At 37.3% G+C, this 15,926-nt stretch overlaps 1 protein-coding gene across 1 annotated transcript in view; it reads right to left on the bottom strand.

Moving 5' to 3' along the window:
* Positions 1-4,551: 4,551 nt before the first annotated feature.
* The window catches only part of LOC104580724 (A disintegrin and metalloproteinase with thrombospondin motifs 6), a 131,259-nt gene continuing 119,884 nt past the window's right edge, over positions 4,552-15,926 (bottom strand). Inside the window, exons 21-24 of the mRNA XM_088538941.1 lie at positions 13,993-14,122; positions 9,820-10,024; positions 5,427-5,603; positions 4,552-4,745 (exon numbers count right to left, since the gene is read on the bottom strand). Coding sequence (XP_088395067.1) covers positions 4,566-4,745; positions 5,427-5,603; positions 9,820-10,024; positions 13,993-14,122 — 692 coding nt within the window. The 3' untranslated portion in view covers positions 4,552-4,565. The remainder of the gene's footprint in view (positions 4,746-5,426; positions 5,604-9,819; positions 10,025-13,992; positions 14,123-15,926) is intronic.

Below are 15,926 nucleotides of genomic sequence, written 5' to 3'. Positions count from 1 at the left end.
GAGAACAAGAACAAGAAGAACGAGAACAAGAAGAACAAGATCGAGAACAAGAAGAACAAGAACGAGAACAAGAACAAGAACGAGAACAAGAACAAGAACAAGAAGAAGAACAAGAAGACGAAGAAGAAGACGAAGGAGAAGGAGGAGAAGGAGAACAAGAAGACGAAGAAGAAGACGAAGGAGAAGGAGGAGAAGGAGAACAAGAAGACGAAGAAGAACGAGAACAAGAAGACGAAGAAGAAGACGAAGGAGAAGAAGACGAAGAAGAAGACGAAGGAGAAGAAGACGAAGAAGAAGACGAAGGAGAAGGAGGAGAAGGAGAACAAGAAGACGAAGAAGAACGAGAACAAGAAGACGAAGAAGAAGACGAAGGAGAAGAAGACGAAGAAGAAGACGAAGGAGAAGGAGGAGAAGGAGAACAAGAAGACGAAGAAGAAGACGAAGGAGAAGGAGGAGAAGGAGAACAAGAAGACGAAGAAGAAGACGAAGGAGAAGGAGGAGAAGGAGAACAAGAAGACGAAGAAGAAGAACAACAACGAGGAGGAGGAGGAGGAGGAGGAGAAGGAGAACAAGAAGACGAAGAAGAAGACGAAGGAGAAGACGAAGGAGAAGGAGGAGAAGGAGAACAAGAAGACGAAGAAGAAGACGAAGGAGAAGGAGGAGAAGGAGAACAAGAAGACGAAGAAGAACAACAACGAGGAGGAGGAGGAGGAGGAGGAGGAGGAGAAGGAGAACAAGAAGACGAAGAAGAAGACGAAGGAGAAGGAGGAGAAGGAGAACAAGAAGACGAAGAAGAAGAACAACAACGAGGAGGAGGAGGAGGAGGAGGAGGAGGAGGAGAAGGAGAACAAGAAGACGAAGAAGAAGACGAAGGAGAAGGAGGAGGAGGAGGAGGAGGAGGAGAACAAGAAGACGAAGAAGAAGACGGAGGAGGAGGAGGAGGAGGAGGAGGAGGAGGAGGAGAACAAGAAGACGAAGAAGAAGACGAAGGAGGAGGAGGAGAAGGAGAACAAGAAGACGAAGAAGAAGACGAAGGAGAAGGAGGAGAAGGAGAACAAGAAGACGAAGAAGAAGAACAACAACGAGGAGGAGGAGGAGGAGGAGGAGGAGGAGGAGGAGGAGGAGAAGGAGAACAAGAAGACGAAGAAGAAGACGAAGGAGAAGGAGGAGAAGGAGAACAAGAAGACGAAGAAGAAGACGAAGGAGAAGGAGGAGAAGGAGAACAAGAAGACGAAGAAGAAGAACAACAACGAGGAGGAGGAGGAGGAGGAGGAGGAGGAGAAGGAGAACAAGAAGACGAAGAAGAAGACGAAGGAGAAGGAGGAGAAGGAGAACAAGAAGACGAAGAAGAAGACGGAGGAGGAGGAGGAGGAGGAGGAGAACAAGAAGACGAAGAAGAAGACGGAGGAGGAGGAGGAGGAGGAGGAGGAGAACAAGAAGACGAAGAAGAAGACGGAGGAGGAGGAGGAGGAGGAGGAGGAGAACAAGAAGACGAAGAAGAAGACGGAGGAGGAGGAGGAGGAGGAGGAGGAGAACAAGAAGACGAAGAAGAAGACGGAGGAGGAGGAGGAGAACAAGAAGACGAAGAAGAAGACGGAGGAGGAGGAGGAGGAGGAGGAGGAGGAGGAGAACAAGAAGACGAAGAAGAAGACGGAGGAGTAGGAGGAGAACAAGAAGACGAAGAAGAAGACGGAGGAGTAGGAGGAGGAGGAGGAGGAGGAGGAGGAGGAGGAGAACAAGAAGACGAAGAAGAAGACGGAGGAGGAGGAGGAGAACAAGAAGACGAAGAAGAAGACGGAGGAGGAGGAGGAGGAGGAGGAGGAGGAGGAGGAGAACAAGAAGACGAAGAAGAAGACGGAGGAGGAGGAGGAGGAGGAGGAGGAGGAGGAGGAGGAGGAAGACGACGAAGAACAAGAAGAAGACGAAGAAGAAGACGATCAAGAAGAAGAAAAGAGAACTGGAATTATTAGAATTGTCCAAGCAACTGAGTGTGCTTTCAGATAAGTAGTTGATCTTTCCAAAAAGAACATATTTTTACATTATAAAGACCTGAGATTGGTTTTGCTCTTTAGGATTAGTTAGTTCTTGAAATCTAAAAATCTTTCAATCATCTCTAGTATACTGTAAAAAATATGTGGTCCTATTTAAATGTTAACATTTCACTATCAAGAACTCCAAGAACGGAGTTATTTGACCCATTATTTTAAGAGATGACAGCTCCTATTGTGTCTAAAGGGTTTTTAAGACCAAAAATGTAAGCATAAGATGTGCAATATACACACATTAATTTGCATACACTTACAGCTTGTACCTCTTATATTCAGTATTTAATAGTAGCTATAAAATGTTTATAACTCAGATATATATTTAATATATATTTGCAAAAGCATCTAAAAAGTACACTTTAAAGACAAAATTTTTATCTGATTTTGGAGTAGAGCACTTGCAATATTTCATGGACTGCGGCCAGGTTCTTCTCAGAGGATGTGTGTAATTTAAACTGTTAAATTAACTTGGAGAATACGTTAATTTGTAAGCCATACTTAAGATTACGAATATTCAGTGGTTTCCAGTAATGTGACAGATGTCTTCCTTCCCCAGCTCAACCTGACTTCTCACACATAGCCCTGTTCAGGTGTTAACTACCACATTATCTGATCCTGGTAGTTGCCTCCCTGCTTTCTTTCCCCACCCAGACATTGACCATCAATAACAGTCCTGATGGCCCTATCCTGATGGGGAGATAAGGCCAACTGTGAGTACACCAGCCAACAGTCATTTCTGAATTGAAAGCATGACTATCAGTCAATCATCTTATCCCATAAATACAGGGACAGCCCGAGAGCCCATTGAGCTCTCCTTGCATGGCAGCGGGCTGCACGCTGGGATCTCCCCTTGAGCAGGGATGCCTCTCAAGGATACTCCTCGAGGTTAAGAGATCCTTCCCGCTACAGATTCATGGTGACTATAGCACGCCTTTCTCTTTTGAACTTGTAAACTTTACTTTGTAACTGTGCACAAATCCCTTAGACATAAACCGTTGACCAGGTCTGGGACTAGGACTGGATCCAGCTGCACCCAGACTCCTCTCAGGAGGAGTTTGGAAAGCAAGGGTGTCCAATCTGAACCTCGTGACCCAACGGGAGGGTGTCCTTGATAATTCTCTGTGTATCTTGAACCTCCATGCAGTAACTAATAAGTGACCTTGCCATAGAATCTCGTGAAACCATTGTCATTACCAATAAAACCTATTCCTATTTCTTTCCCATGAGTGAAGTGCATTGTGTCAGTCACCCCCCACCACCACTCGTTCCGTGACAAGTAAGTACCTTCAATGTTGGACAAAAGCAAATTGTGGTGCTAAGAAGCAATGTGACTGCTGGGAACTGTATTTATTAGAAGGGATTGTACTATCTCTTTTTCCTCTTATTTTTTTCCTAGGAATTATTAGCTCAAGCAATATACTGTGCTAATGAGATCACAGGGCTGTCAGTAAGACACTGGCTTGTGCCTGGCCAACTCAGAGTGCAGGCCAAAGAGCTGAAGTCCATCTGGAACATTGTGTAAGTAGTTTTCAACATTTTCAATTTGTGGATCCCAAAAAATTCCAGTCAAGGTGTAGGCCCCTGGAAAAGACTAATGCCAATAGGCTTGCTTTTCATAGTTGCGCTGCACAGTTCCACTTTATAGTAGTCCATGGCCACCCAGTGTCCATTGATCACACACAGAAAAACCCAGATGGTATCCACATCTGTAGGAGATCATCATATTTTCCTGATAATATTAAAGAATTACTAGTGTAATGACTATAAATAATGACTTGATCTTTTCATCTTGAAATTAAAAGGAGACTGAGTCTGTGTTTGGAAATAAAATAAGAGTTAGCCTTAGAGCTTTAAAGGGCAGAAAAAATCCTACACTGATAATCATCACCTAAAGATTACTTAATAGCTCTAACATAAAAATGAGAATTAAAATAACTAAGGAAAATTCTATTAGAAGGATACTTTTCAAATGACAACATGGGATGATAAGCATCTTTCTAAAATTAAAACTTCCAAGCAATAAAATACAGTTCTTACAGAGAATCATTGGTGTATTTCTCGGAAGATTTTAGCATGCTCCATTTTATTACAGACATCTCCATTTGACAAAGTTTCATAACAATTTTGAATCTATGCTATGAACTGAAATGTACAGGGAAGATATGAAATGAATACCAAATCAGGAGAAATTGTAGCATAAATTTACCTTTTCTGTGTATAGAGAGTATTTGTTCCACAGAAATAGATTATTAAACTCCAAAGTGGTTGGAGAACCCATGTAAAAAATACTCTATATTGTAGTGAGCAAAGTTATGTCAAAGATGGCTTTAGGATGCCTATGTCTTTAAAGAAGACTGCATTATTCACTTCAACTTTGAACTACGATGATTGATTAGAAAATAATGGTTAAAACACACACAAAAAAAAAAAACACAGTCTGGGAGATGATAGGCTTTTGTTAAGAAATGTATGTTTTATTCATAAATGTATGCAATAACACTTTTTTTTTTCCAGAATAAATTATATTAGGATGGCAAACTTACCTTCCATGTTGGAAATGGGAGTACTGTCACATTTGCTTTCACACTGTTGCATTGATGGAGGTCTAAGTGTTTCTGGACACTCACTGGATGCTTGTCTGGTGTACGAGAGGCACTGTACTGTTCTCATCTGCTGCCCGAGACCACACTGTGCAGAACACTAAAGATAAGATGATAAAGTAAAACAACTCGAATGCAATTCTTAAATACAAAGCAAGATAACAGGAGAACAATCATGGATGGCACACATGCACAAATAAAAATAATAATAAAAAAAGGAATTAAGGTTACTTGATTAATAAAAAGATATTTTTCATAAAATACTTTCAAAAATGAAAATTTTTGAACTATATAAAGGACTTGTCTTTCAAAGAAACCAAAACACAACGCAACTCCCTGAATGAGCTCAGATTCAAAATAAGAGAATCTAATCTACGCTATTTCATGTATAGTCTCTGAATTTAACATTTCAAGAGGGAAATCTTTTAGTTTTGAGCAAAGAAAAAAAAATCCAAAGGCAAGAAGAATTCAAATCAAAGCTTAGCATTCTATGATTCTATGAATAAGGATTAATTAATGTAAAAATAACGCATATGAAACTCATCCTGTAGAAATCAGTTTACTCTCAGCAAGTCCTGTTTGATAGATCAGCAGACAACCACCATTCTGTCTCTCATTTCAATATTAGGCAAACAAGGAAAAAACAAGAAAACTCAAAGAAATGCCTCTTCTTCATTTCCCTTAAACCTTTATCCACAGAAGGTGCCGCTGTGCAGGAGACTAACAATAATACATATTGCTGATAATAATAATATTATAATATTCATACGGACTAGCTTACCTGTCCCCAGTCTCCAGTAACCCAGCGAGGAGGAGGACATCGGCCTAAACTACAGCGGATGCGGACTGGAGGTTTGCTTTCCTCTTGGCACTGAGCAGCTGGGAAATTTTTTAAAAGATCGCTACTTTTGCAGAGAACAATTCGGTGCTTAAATCCTTGACCACACTTTGGTGTGCACTGAAAATATATGGATACAAATAATAAAAATGTCAGCAAAAAGTCAGTTAAATTACCCGAAACATCCTTATGGAAAAATATGAGATTATATATGTATTCTTATAACAAAATTATAATCACCATTTTCCCAATATGGTAATAATTTTCAAATGTTTAGAAACTCAAATAAGCTGTTAGACAACTGCCTTAAGTTAAATAAGTCTTAATTTGATAATTTTTTTCCTTTGTTATTTGTATTTATGGTATTATATTACTATTTGCTTTTTTAACATAAAAGCTTTTAGTATAGGTTTAAGAAAAATACTTTGCTGTAAAGCAGACATGTACCACTATTATTAAACCCATCTGAGTGTGCATTTCAGTGATTAAAGTAAAACCTCATTATATAAGGCTAGTACAGACTTTCCTCTACATCCCTTACTGATAATTGATCTATAAGCAAGACATTTTTCCTCAAGGAACACATGGAAAGATGAATGTTTTACTGGACTGTAAACAAACTGGATTATTGGTTCAGATAGAAATTCTCTCTCCTACTATGATTTTTTTAAATCTTTTCAAGTTTTAATTCTGTTTTACTTCCTCCTTCTATCACTGCTGTGTTGGTTTTACTAGCAAACAGATATAACAGCAATTTGAACACAGGCAGATTTAAGGACCTCTCTGCTTTTGCTCCTATTTCTTCATGCTGTTTTTCTCTCCTTCTTCTATTTTGCTACTCATTAACTCTCATTTACATTAGCACAACAACGGCAATTACATTAGCATTTACAACAGCATAATGGGAAGAAGAAAAATGCTAACAAAATAAAAACACAAGACTTTCCCCAAATCACTTTCTCTTAAACAGCCAAGTTGGAGATTTTGCAAGCACAATATCAGAATTCCTTATAGGCATGTTCATCTTTGTCCTGCAAGCATAACTGCATTATCTGCATCAGAATCAACTTCTGATACTGCAAATCCTACACATGGATTATTCTAAACTTTCAAGAGTGGAACTGTCTTTCATATGCAAGCAGCTACAGAGATATAATATTATCTGGAAAGGCGAAGTGAAGCAAAATTCAAGAGATGGAATGCCAAAGACGTTCCACATCCAAATAGGTCACCATATAATAAGGATATAAATATATATAAAATTTATTTTTGGAAAATGACTTCAGTAATCCGAACTTCAGGGTTGTATGCCTACAGTGCGACGTAAAAATATTGATATTCTCTGAACATACGTCAATGTGCATGTATATACTCATCCACCTCAAAATAAGATCCATGGGAAGAGAAACTCTTAGTGGGAGTCACCTAAACTAGCCAATGAAGAGCTGATGATAGGTTTATGCTCCATCTTATCTCTGCCTAGTATCTTTAAGTGGACTGTAAAAGAGGAGTGACCTCCGTTTGGAGTTTATAATTCAGGACTTCCAAATCAATCAATCAATCAAACTATTCTTTCACTTTTAGGAGAGGTACTGCCTCCTTATCTACATTAGTTCAGTGTTTACAATTCTCAGGCAGAATAACCAGGTTCAATCTTCCTCCTGCATTTGGGACATGAAGCCCAAATCTCCCATCTCCTCCACAAAGTACACTAAGTACCTGCTTATTAGAAAACAGGAGGAGGAGGGTCAAAGGAGGAAACCTCTCTGTCTCTGTGGCAGAAAATGCACCATTATGCAGGAAGAATTTAATATTAAAGCTAAATGGAGACCAAAATAGAATGATGATGAGTACATCAGGCCTTCAACAACATGATCATTATTCCTCAGATCTGGTCCAAATTCCAAGGGACGCTGCATGTATTTTCTTCCACAAATATTTCATATAAAATGGCTAAGATGTTTGAGCAAAAAATAGAAGCAGGTGTCCCTGCCTAGATGAGTGCTTAAAAATCACATGTATTAAATCTCCTGTTCCATTTAATCTTTGAAGCATTCTGTGAAAAGCAAACAGACAACATGTAGGAAATTGAGCAGACTGTCCTGCTGTCATCAGAGTGGACTACAGATTGGTGATCGGTTCACTTTGTAAAACTGGAGGATGTAGAGGCTAGCATTTCCTTAGAGGTACAAAGGATTATATTCTGAACTCTGGAAAGTTACATTAAAACGCAATAGAGAAAGCTATCAGCTGATGACTCTTAAAACAAATCAGTGGCTACAGCTGTATCTCACATGGAGCTCAGTCACTAGGAACGCTCCAAGAGTGTCTTCTAAATTGAGTCCCTTTCCAAAAGGCTTTCTAAATTGAGGCCCTCAGAACAGGTATGTGGGGGATTGTCTAGTGTGTGATTTGCTTCAGCAAATGGCTGCCTCAGCTTTTCTTCTGTGTCGAGACAGGCAGGCAAGAAGCAGAACTGCTGATAACCAGGGAAATAAATGTCAAAAAGCAGTGCGCCTAGGGAGTGTCATAACCTGTAGAATTTGGTAGCAAATCAGAAACTGCATAATTTATTGAATGGACACTATTTCTTGTTAATACTGAGAAAATGCCTAGATATTCCAATCAGAAATCAAGGACAATTATAATGGACAAAAACAGCTTACAAGCTATCAGTGTCTTAGTAGACACTGATGTAAGAGTCTTTGATTCAACAATCTTTTCCACTCATCCATATTTCCTTCTTGCTCCTTTTTTTATTCCAAGTCACAGATTCATTTTTAAAGAGCTGAAAAAGCCTCTACATTTTCAGGGATGGACAAGGACTATTTTAAAGCCTTTCTGCCTTGATTTTGGTGCTCTACTTCTGGTGTAAAAAAGGCAGCTAATAACTGGGGGGAAAAAACATTGCTGAAAGGAGCCGCTTTTCTATGGGTTCAGGATATAAAGCAGACAACTTTTTGTAAAATAGATTTTTTAAAAAATCTGTTATCTTAAAACTGTACAGAATTAGAGACAGATTCAGCTATAAAGTTTGTGAATCGTTATCTGTCTTATGATATCAGATTATTTCTAAAACATGGTACATTACCAAGAAATTCAGAATACAACCAACAGTATTAGCATGGTAAGTTAATGAAAATAATTTGTTTTTCAGATGTTTCCATTATATTTTAGAAATAATTTTCTTTGATGTAAAAGCTCAATAAAAGGACAGGAATTTGTAGATCCTTAAGGCACAAAACCAAATAGCTGAATATTTGAAATAGTCTGTTTTTCAAATTTGATATTGAAAATATAATATATATCAGGCAAGAAACATATTTGTCAAAAAATTCTTCAAGATAAGCTCTCTGAGGAATAATAGTTGGAAAGGAAGAAGGGTGTTTCAGCTAACAAAAGCAAATACATAAATTGGCATGCAATTACAGTGTTCTTGCAGTCCAAAGACTAAAGTTCAGTAAGAGTTTTCCGAGAAGCAGCAGGATAAAACAAACCTACCTCTCTGTTAACTAATTTTAAGACAAATACGGCTGCATGTGACAGCAAGGATATGGAGTTTGGAGACTTAGGAAATCCTAGCTTTAAGTATTCCAAAGACTACTTTGAGGTAAAACAGATGAGATAAGACCCTAGATAACAAGGAACTGCAAAAGTATACAGCTATTTTTTGTCCTCAGACTGGCATGTGGTAAAGCTCCATTCAAATCCATCAGAGACCAACAATAAATCTGCCTTCTCCTCTCTGCTACACAAGTTCACATCCTTCAAATTGAATACTTGAACCAACTTAAAATCATAACTTGGTTTATACTATAACAGATATCACAATGTTTAACAAAAGATGTTCTTTCTTTAATAAAGAGAACACCAATTTTAGGTGTGCCTCTCATTGCACGTTCCCAAGGAAAACAGTTCTTTGTATCAACATTATTTGAAGAAAACTGTAGCAGCTTAGTCTGTCTGTCTTATACTATAAACCATCACCTCTTCTCTCCAGTTATTTGCCTATGGATATGAAAAATACTTTAAGACAACTATTGCATACCAAATGACTATTATTATTGCATCTCTACTATTTTAACTATTCTATGCTACTATATTATATTATGACCAATATCAATAGTTCATAATCTTAACAACTTAACATAATTGACAATATATGTGAAAAGAAAAAAAAGAAATATGATGACAAAAATTGCTTCAATGCTCTAATTCAATTGGGTTCCAAATTCCTCATTAATCTTTAACTTGGCAAGTAGCAGTAGAAAACATTCAGTGGCTAAAGCTCTTGCCGTGACTATTGCCAATGAGCTAAGATTGCAAATTTCCTTACTTCTGACCAGTCCAAAGCGACCCACTGTGGAGGACAGGACTGGTTGTTACAGGGTTCTTTTTCAATAGGCTGGTGTGTTAAACAGTTGGTATTTTCCAGTGTCTCCTCCTCAGAAGGTCCGATCCTCCTGATGCAGAGAACAGTTCGTGAACGCATTCCTCTATCACAGGTCTTACTGCATTCTGACCAATCTCCTATAAACCACCTGGATAGAAAAAGTTAGGAAACTCAGTTAATATATTTCAGAAGTAGAAATGATAATTACACAACCCCAGAAATCAAATAGTTTAGATTACTAAACATGAATCACTTAACAATACACTTAAGCCAGTGTGAAATAAATAAGAACCTTATGGACCTTCCCAATGATACATTTTGATTCATGTCTTACTGCAGTAATATTTCCCAATAAAAAAGTACTTTGTAATTTTCATAGCAACAGTTTCCAACCTAGGCTGTAGTAGCTAAGTGTTGAGCCTGGAAAACAAAAACAAACAAAAAAAACCCACAACCTTCAATCATTTAGGTGGATTTGCACTGTAGTTACTTGAAATCACTTTCAGATGGGTAATTTGCAACTGGAAATGTTTGGAAACTACCGCAGTAGATCAAAGCACACATTAAACGCAAAGATGATTGCCTCTCCAGTAGCATTGCAGTGGGTGCTCTTCACACTTTCAATTTCTTCTGAAAATGGGGCTTTCCAAGATTTAATTTTTGTCTGGTTATGAAACATTTACATATTTTTTTTTTACAATATAGAAATGCAAACCATTCTTAAGCCTTAGAGTGAGAAATGTAAACACTAGTAAAACATAATTCATCATAAAAAATGACCTCAATAATTTTTTTTAAAGATTTAAATCACTGCATGATAGCTAGAGGGAATTTACAAATGTTCGTATGCAAATGTTAAAAGTCAAGAAATGTGCACTATATTTAGATTACTTAAGTGTTGTTGCAGAGGAGATTAACAGCTGTTAATCTGGCTGTAAAGTTTAAATTATGTTTTTTAAGGGATGAAAGGTTAATGCAATTCAATTCAGTGGAAATATTTCTTCAAACATGTTTATAATCATGTTTATATTGACATCGTATATTTTAGTAATTGCTTACTTGGTTTTAAATGGCTACATAGTAAAGGCAAGAAGGAAAAAGTGCCCACAAAAGCATGCATTGAGGAAAGTGCTCATTGAAGGACAGGGAGTGCAGCAAAGGTAGGAAACTACATCGAGTGATATAGTGTCTCCTGACCCAGGAGCCTTGAATTAACCTCATTTAATGAAGAAAATAATAATAATAATAAAGGAAAAAAAAAAGATAGTATTCCATCATCATGATTTTCATCATGCTTTTGCCTGTTGCCTATGCAGGATGAGGCAGGATACCAGGACATTATTACAGCTCTGTTGTCACTTAATTTGCAAGATAAAAAAGTATTAACATGGAATAGAAGAAAGCAAGTACAAAGTGCCGAGTATATGAGCAGAGTTAACTACTCACTCAAATTGGACCACTCCTTCAACTGCTTAGCATCAGACATACTTTGGGAGATACAGTGTTTTCATTAGATCTCTACCCTAGCCAGATACATTAGAGCTAGTTACCCTACAAGTTGTTAGGCACTTAAGTTAAAGCTACTTTAAAGCCTAATAAAGTGGCATCTCATAACTGGAACTATTTTCTGTGAAAGAACATAAAGAATCTAACTCCTTCCTTCCTTCCTTCCTATATATAATCTTCTCTCATCTAACATCCTGAATACAGCAACGCAATTCTCAGATACACAGATGACTGTTACAGCAAACACTGTTCAGTTATTTTTGGTAACGTCCATCAAGTATGTCCACAGCAAAATTCTTACCTTCTACTCTTTTGCCTTAGAGTAGGGGAAATGATAGCAGGATTCACTGTTTCAATTTGTCTGTGGCTTCTGATTGCATTAAATAAAACTGTTTTTAGATTTAGTTTTATTTTTATCACATTCTTTTGGAGACATTTAAAAGTATGTTGTTGTTGTAACGACTGTGTTTTAAATAAAAAGAATTAACTCTGAAATACAAGCAAATTATACTGAGTAGCAGTCAGGTATAATGAAAGGAACTGTGATGGAACAGAATGAGTCAACACCAAGTTAAAAGGGTCTGCCAGACAAAGATAAGCAAAACCACCAGTATGACCCACTGACTAGAGTGGACAAGGCTAATTAGCAGAACTGTGACAACAATGTTTCCTGGCTCAGGGTCAGGAAAACAGAAGCTCATGCTTAGTTTTGCAGCCATGACATTTGCTTTGCTAGCTGTACTAAAACTTACCTAACAGTTTAAACTCACAAGCAAGAAGATACGCTAGTGAGAGGAGGGGAGCCTAAAGGCTGATCAATGACACTCATGCACATTTTACCCTGAGCACGGATGGGATTTTTGAGGGCCAACTCTGTGGCACATTTGGTTTCACATTCAGCATCACATATGCTGAATAGATACACTGCCTTAAATCAACCCTGCAAATTATTAAGCTGAAGCCCAGCATGCTGTCGTATGCTGCCACATGCCAGAAACTGTCAGGCGTGTGACGTTTATTGTGGCTGTTCTTGGAGGTGAGCTTGGGATTTGCCCAAGATCTGTCATTTTTGGAAATTTCTGTCGAAGGAGATGCACTGCTAGGCTTTTGTGTATTAGAGAACGTATCACATGCATCGATCCTTTAATTTTTCTCTGCTAATTTTGAGCCCAGTGAGGCAGACAGATCCCAACAAATTTGCTATATTATCCTCATTAGTTTGATTTTTTTTGATTCTTTGCCACCAAAATTAAGCTTTTACCATGGTAGGGAGGATAAGAATCGAGTGTTAAGCTAGTACCATGGTTAATTTGCTCAAGTGCCTTTTCAGGTACCTTCTATGTTTGTACTGTATCAGAATACATTATTATGCGTCTTTTACAAATAAAATCATGAAGCAATCCATAGGATCCAGAAATAATTACCAATATTTTTTCAAAAACTCTGGCATTTCAGTACAAGTGTACACAGTCCTTGCTGCTGTTCAGGGACCTAAGGTATAATGTTACTGGCATCCAGTTAGAAGAAATATGAGACTTTTAATTTTCATGATTTTTGGTAACTACCACAGGGAGATCACAACTGAATTAAGGAAAGGAAGTTTTTGGTCAGTCTGTTTAAAGAGAAAGCCTGACTGATAAATCTAAAACTGATATCTATCCTTGCTCAATATTAATGACTTTAGTGTAATAGTAAAATACAGCTATAGAATATCACCAAACTTAAACTGACCAGTGAATCAATACATTGTTACTATCTCTTTTTTATTTTTTTTTTTTGAGAAGTTTTAATTGTTTCAAAGCACAAGGAGGAGCACATATGATGAAATTATTTCCCAGTACAAAATATCACAGCTGTTTCAAAACAGTTTGTAGTAAGATTAAGCTATGGAATATGTCCTTGCCAAATTTCATTTTTGAACAAATGAGCTGCTGTGTTTCTCATTATTTTTTCAATATATAACACACAACTATCTTTAAAAATAAAAGCAAAAAGACTTAATCAAGTATGCACCTAATCCTGAAGGCACACAGCATGGTGGTATAGCACAACATCTGGGAGAGAAAGTTGGTTGACAAAACTACCTTCAGTAGATGTTTAGACCTACTAAGTAGTTTCTGTGTTTGCTATTTCCCATTTTAAAACTTCAACACAATTTTTAATGCAATGTATCTTAAAAATATGGCAAACTTTATGTTATGTAAGCATATATTGGAATGGGAATGTACGTAGTCTGCCCTCACCTCAAGGCTCTTCTGTCATTAGTACCTTGAGAGTGGCCTCCAGGTCTGTTCGCCACCCCCCCCCCCGACACCCTCATCTTACCAAACTGCTTTGGTATTAATTTTTTTAACTTACAGTGACAACACTGTGAGATAACACTGCTCCTCAATCAAATCAGACCTCTTCCAGGTCACAACTGATCTACAACTAATTCCAGAGGAACATTCAACCATAACCAATCCCCCTAGAATATCTCATCTGGTAAGACAGAACCCTAATGCTATATGAAAAATTTATGCCATATTTGCTCAACAGTTTCTATTACATATTATAGAAATATTTTTAGCCATACAAAATAGATACCTATCTTGGTAATTAATAACTTACTCAGGTGGACAAGGCTCAGTGTTGCAGGCTCTTTGGTTTTCTGGAGGTTTACTGTCAGGATCACAGTAATTGTTCTGCACAACGGAGTTGTCATCCAGCCTTTTACACACCACCTCTTGTTTTTGCACACCTTGAGATGAAATTAAACACCACTAATTAGTAATTCTTACTCCTATACTTATTGACTGAAAGCATATTTCACTAATTGATTATTAATTCTACTATCCAACTTTAATTGGCATCTGAATTGCCTGAACTGACTGAATGCCCATGCCCTCTGACCACACAAAATTTTTCATTTTCCGTTAATTTTGGACCACCCCACTGCGAGAGGATTTTGAATTGCTGTTGTTTCCTAAAACAAAGGGAATATATTTATAGATTTACTAACAGATTGTTTTTATTTGTATATTGCACAAAATCAATTTTCCATCTACTCTTCTCTCTGAGTAAAAGACACTCCACTTTCCGAAGAAAATATCACCAAACATAACGTGGACACACTTCAATGCAGAATTATTGTTTATGTATGTGCTCTGGTATAAAATAAAATAACAATACTGGGATTCAGTGTTGCATTTTTATCCCTGTCATCCTATAAGCATTTTCTTCATTAAAATAATGGAAGCATTATTCATTCTGACAGATGCAGCTTTTCTGTGTAGATCCTCATTATGTCTGGCACAGATACGTCCCAGCTCCTCTTTCATTATTTAATCATCAACAGGCAGTTTCGGAAATGATTAATTCCCAAAATACCTTGAAAAATCACAGCCATAACAATATTTTTAAGGTAACATTTTAAGCAGATTTTTCAATTTAAAAAACAGGATGTAAAGCAGGGTGTTAAAGAACCACTGATATATGACAAAAGTGCCGTTTATTCTTGTAAACATAGTACGCAGGGCTTCCTTCTCTGTTTTTAAAACAAGCAATGTGATATTTGTTGGGATATATAGACTTTGGAGCTGCAATTCATACACAGTTCGTATTGAATATGAGTAGTCATAATACTTAAATAATGGGATCATTTTTATCATAAAGGTGCAAAAAAACTCTAAAGCCTTCTTAAAAAGGGAAGCAATGATTAATTTTTTTTTTCTAATTTATGAAATGCATACAAATACATAGAAATTAAAACATCCTGGCTTAAAATATCAGGCAACTTCATTCTACAGCTCTCTCTCTTCAAAAAGAAGAGTTTTATAGGAGATAGACATTTGCAAGATGTAATAAAGTTAATTATACAAATTTTTACAGACACTAAACATCCCACTGAAAAAAAAAAGGGATGTCTTTTCACCAAACAGTTTTAGCCTTTTTGTTCTTTTTAAACTTGCTTAGCAATTTACCTATTGTTTCCAAGATAGTCATTAAGGACAAGAACCAAATGTACTGTGGTTCCTAAATTGAGACCTCTAAGGAATTTAGGTATTTAACTCCAACATGGAGCCAAGTAAAATGCCCCTATGATGTTCAGTGCAAAGAACATAGGGAAATCGTAACCTCCTTTTGCATGATAGCCCTGAAGCACCCTCTAAGAGACTGCAGGCACAGGAGTAGTAAGTTCACACCTTTCTCAGTTTGATGGATTCCTACCTCCCCTGAGAATACAGTAACTTCTGTGACTCACCCAGTGGTCAATTTAGTCAGGTAAAATGGCCACACTGTTGTTGCTAGTTTGTAGATTATTTTGATTTTTATGCAATTACAGTCTAATGCAAAGTGTACAAAACATCTTGTACAACCCAAAATGTGCAAACCAAAAACCATAGCTGCCTGTGCTAGATGAATGCCCTTTTCACTAGTTTAAGTCCCTTATTTGTTTTCTTTCCCCTTGCCCCATGAATCTTGCATCCCTGGTTGCACTTTGGCCAGGATAGGTTGTTAGAAAATCTTCATCTTCCCTACCCTCTTAGTTTTACAGCACACAG

This window comes from Tinamus guttatus, unplaced genomic scaffold (genome assembly GCF_059628265.1).
Source record: "Tinamus guttatus ecotype Peru unplaced genomic scaffold, ASM5962826v1 Tinamus_guttatus_pri_ptg001273l, whole genome shotgun sequence".
Lineage (NCBI taxonomy): Eukaryota > Metazoa > Chordata > Aves > Tinamiformes > Tinamidae > Tinamus > Tinamus guttatus.
The sequence above is the reverse complement of the archived record's forward strand: the minus strand, read 5'-3'. Positions and strand labels throughout refer to the sequence as shown.